We start from the raw sequence: 3803 nt of genomic DNA on the forward strand, positions 1-3803 counted from the left end.
GTTCTGTCTAGTATTCCCAAAGTTACAATTACATCTGGCAAGTTTCATATCTTCCATTTAATCCCTCCAAATCAGAAGCAGTTCTAGTTAATGCCAATTCATTTGTTCACTCAAGCCCTACAATACAGGGAAAAAAATTATGTCATTAATAGTTTATAATGCTGTCTTGGGACACAAATGTATTAATGCAGCTTTGAGTTTCCCATGCATCTGGCTTACTGGATACCAGATAGATAAGGGCTAAAGTTGCTTTGACTTTCTGGGGATATTCTGAGAGGCCAAAGTAACTGCAGAGGCAAGATATATGCATGCGCCAACTGTTTTAGCTGGGAGTCAAACACCTCGATGTTAAACAGCAGTCTAAGGAAGCATTCTCTTCCCACTAAAGGGATAGCCTAAATACTGCTGCTTGCCAGAAAAGGCTTAAATAAATGCTGTAGCTATGAATGTAGCAAAAAAAGCCGTTTTCAGGTAGGGGGAATAGAATGAGCAATTCAACAGTACACGTGAAAAGCTTGCATCTTTCACTGACTTATTCACTTCACAACCACTGACAAGACTGATGTACATATTTCTGCACCTGCAATTGTAAAAGCAGATAAAATATTTAATGTAATTTACAATGTATTTTACCAGCTTGGCATACAGGATGAACAGAATATATCAAAGTAGTTGACAGTTATAGGCTTGTGGAGGCCCTGCAAAAATATTACTTCAGATATCTGCTAATTTAAAAAAAAAATCAATTTGCATTTTAGAAGTGATACAATTCAACCTACCACAAAATACAAAGAGCTGCAAAAACATATACCATTCCAACAACAATGTATATAAGTTATTAAATAATGATCTGATTTAAAAGAATATAAATGAAGCCTTTAAGTAGGTCTTTTCTACATGCATATTATTCCTCATTAAAGAAAAATATGTAAAAAGGCCATTGGTAATTGCTTTGTTAACCACGGTAGAAAATGCCAATTCTCTGGTCACAGACGCCACTAGTTTAGCACTTAAGGTCTCTGCAGTGTTACATGTGATTACTTTTAAATACTGTTAATTCTATTACTCCATTGGTAAAGAATGCGTGACTTGGAATATGGCAGTCTTCATATTGAGAGGGCAGTGATGCACAGTTTTATAATTATCCAGAAGAACAGCACCCTCCACTGCTCTGTACTTGTGGCTCATCATCAATAATCTGTACACCTCGCCTTGCTATTCCTGACTGACTGGAACCATTGCCTCTTGCTCTTTCATCCACTTGAGCAGTTTCTATCATTCCTGTAAAGGAAGAAATGTATTAGATTATATTCCACTGCATTTTTACACAAGACTTTGAGATCTTAATCTATTTGAGTTACGTGCACAAAGTTCAGCAAGACTGGTTCTCCTATTTATTACGCACAAGTAAGTACTCAGGTATCACATGGTGTAGCTGCAAGAACATACTTAAGTCTTCTTCCCAAAGCACCAAAAATCCAGCAGCTCCTATTCACTAAGGGAGACCTTAGATGCTCAGATGTTCTGGAGTTAGTGACTTCAAAAGCTAGACTTACCCACCCATATGAAGAACATTCTGTCAAAAGAGAAAACAAACAAGAAACCCCACACACCACACATACCACCTCACCCCCCCAAAAAAAACCCCACCTGTGTGTCTGAAGAGTCGGTTGGGGTTTTGCTTAAATCCTTTATCATAAAAACACAATGAACAGGACAAGTTCCCTGTGTTGCAACATTTTTATCCTACATTCCGTGATCTTTACCATTTGCTTAGACTGCTGTGTAAAATCTGCATCATTACAACTTCAAGTTTATGATTTGTTATTTACATTGTTTGAGAAGTTTTGAAAGAGGTTGGAACAGAGGGCTTGAAGCAGGCAACAGTGAGACCAGTCACTTGAAGTTTGATTTGAGGTTACTATTTACGCATGCTGACTGAAACAGCAGTCAGTGCTCCAACAAGTGACAAGACATTTTTGGAGTACAGCATGAATTTGCAATATTGTAAGCATCCATACGTCAAGCTTCCATAGCTGTTACAATACACAAGTGGCTTGAAGTAGACTCAGATGAAGTCCGTTCTTAGTAATAGTTTACATTAAGGCTTTTCTATATGGTTTTAAGCATTCTGAAGCCTTGAGCATTTTGTGAATGAGCTCTTTACCAACAGACTAGAGAATACCTACTTTTACAAAGGTCAAGAAACAGTTCTTCAATTCCTTTGTTCTGTTTAGCTGAAGTATGATAATGTTTTGCTCCAACAGATTCAGCATACCTGTAGGAATGCAAATACAGAACTTCATTGTACTAAAGGACTCAATCTTTCTAAGCCACTTTACATAAAGCAAAAAGATGATCACAAGAGGTTTTATTCTGAGTTTGGAGTTAATCTACACATGCTGATTTAATGTAAAAAGGGAATTATGTGGTTAGAACTGTCATGATGAATGAAAAACACTATTAAAGAAAATCTCATGTCTAGAAGTGCATTTAAACTGCAAATGTTCACTTTAATCATGTACAACTCTCAAGTTACACTTTGGTCAGTAAGGACATTCCAGAACTCAGATACTAACAGAACACATAACACAGCAGCCAGCTAGGCACTGCTGGTTTATGCCTGCCAGTTGTTAACAGCATCACAAGTTTATTACTCCAGCATAATTCTGCAATGACTGTTTCTATTAATAATTGGTGTGACTTACGTTTCTGCTTCTTGCACTGAAACATGTCTCTCTTTTTCCAAGTCTATTTTGTTACCTGTTGGAAACAAGTTAATCTTTCAAGTCTTTGTACTCCAAAATTACCCAAAGGAAAGCAGTCATGTAATCATTGTACCCCATCATTTTCTTACAAGCTGTCCCAGTAAAGACCAACTCTTACACAGGTCTCAATTCGGAGCACAACGATATGATTTAAGAATCCCCTTTCACTCGAGCATTTACAGGCAACGAAGATGAAGTTCTACTTCTGTAGATAAGGATAGCTAAATACCTCCATATAAGCCACCGACTCAGCCTTCTGCTTTTCTTTTGTGGTTTATTAGCAGCTTATCTGTGCTGCAGAGGTAGTTTTTGTAGAATATCCATACATATATCCTCATGAAAGTGTTTTAATCACTAGATCCGATTTTAAATCTAAACCCAGCATATGTAGCATTGCTTGCATTGAAATATCCAAGCTTTAAGACTCATTCCACCCCCCAAGCACTTGATTAAGAAAACAGACAAGCATCCAGTCTATGCCACTGAGAACAGTAAAAAAACATGACATTTGAGTACTTGCAAGAAAGATAATACACATTTGAGGTTTATCTCTTTGTTAAACTACAGTCTGCAGGTGTCTGTACGATGCACTTCTGACATGGTATATCATTAAACAGCTTGTTTTTTTGAAACTAACTCTTATTTTCCTCAATGTGATCTACTGGAACTAGCTCCAACTGAATTTTAAATATAAAATTAACATAAGCTTTACCTCTTCACATGTACAAGCTATCAAAGCAGTGTTTGGAAGATGCTATTGATCAAAAGAAACACTTCTGATTCAGTCATTAGAATCACATGTTAAAAAAGACTTACCTACTATACATAAACAGATTTCATTTCCCAACATTTTTCTTAATTCCTTAACCCAGTTTTTTACCTGCAGAAAGAACAGAGGTAAGTTTATTTTCCCTTGATACACTACTAGCTTAGGTACTGCAGAACTGACCCATTTCCTTCATTAACTGCTTACTCTAGACTTGAAACAAACGTGTTGAGAGCAACACAGATGGACAAGATACTCTTTAGAGAGCT

General features: G+C 36.8%; 1 protein-coding gene across 1 annotated transcript in view; it reads right to left on the reverse strand.

The window, feature by feature from the left end:
- Positions 1-588: 588 nt before the first annotated feature.
- RAB21 (RAB21, member RAS oncogene family) overlaps positions 589-3803 on the reverse strand; it is a 15681-nt gene continuing 12466 nt past the window's right edge. The window contains exons 5-8 of the mRNA XM_009327666.1: positions 3585-3648; positions 2709-2763; positions 2190-2278; positions 589-1281 (exon numbers count right to left, since the gene is read on the reverse strand). Of these exons, the coding sequence (XP_009325941.1) occupies positions 1142-1281; positions 2190-2278; positions 2709-2763; positions 3585-3648 (348 nt within the window). The 3' untranslated portion in view covers positions 589-1141. The remainder of the gene's footprint in view (positions 1282-2189; positions 2279-2708; positions 2764-3584; positions 3649-3803) is intronic.

Source organism: Pygoscelis adeliae, unplaced genomic scaffold, assembly GCF_000699105.1.
Source record: "Pygoscelis adeliae isolate BGI_AS28 unplaced genomic scaffold, ASM69910v1 Scaffold113, whole genome shotgun sequence".
In the NCBI taxonomy this organism is placed as follows: domain Eukaryota; kingdom Metazoa; phylum Chordata; class Aves; order Sphenisciformes; family Spheniscidae; genus Pygoscelis; species Pygoscelis adeliae.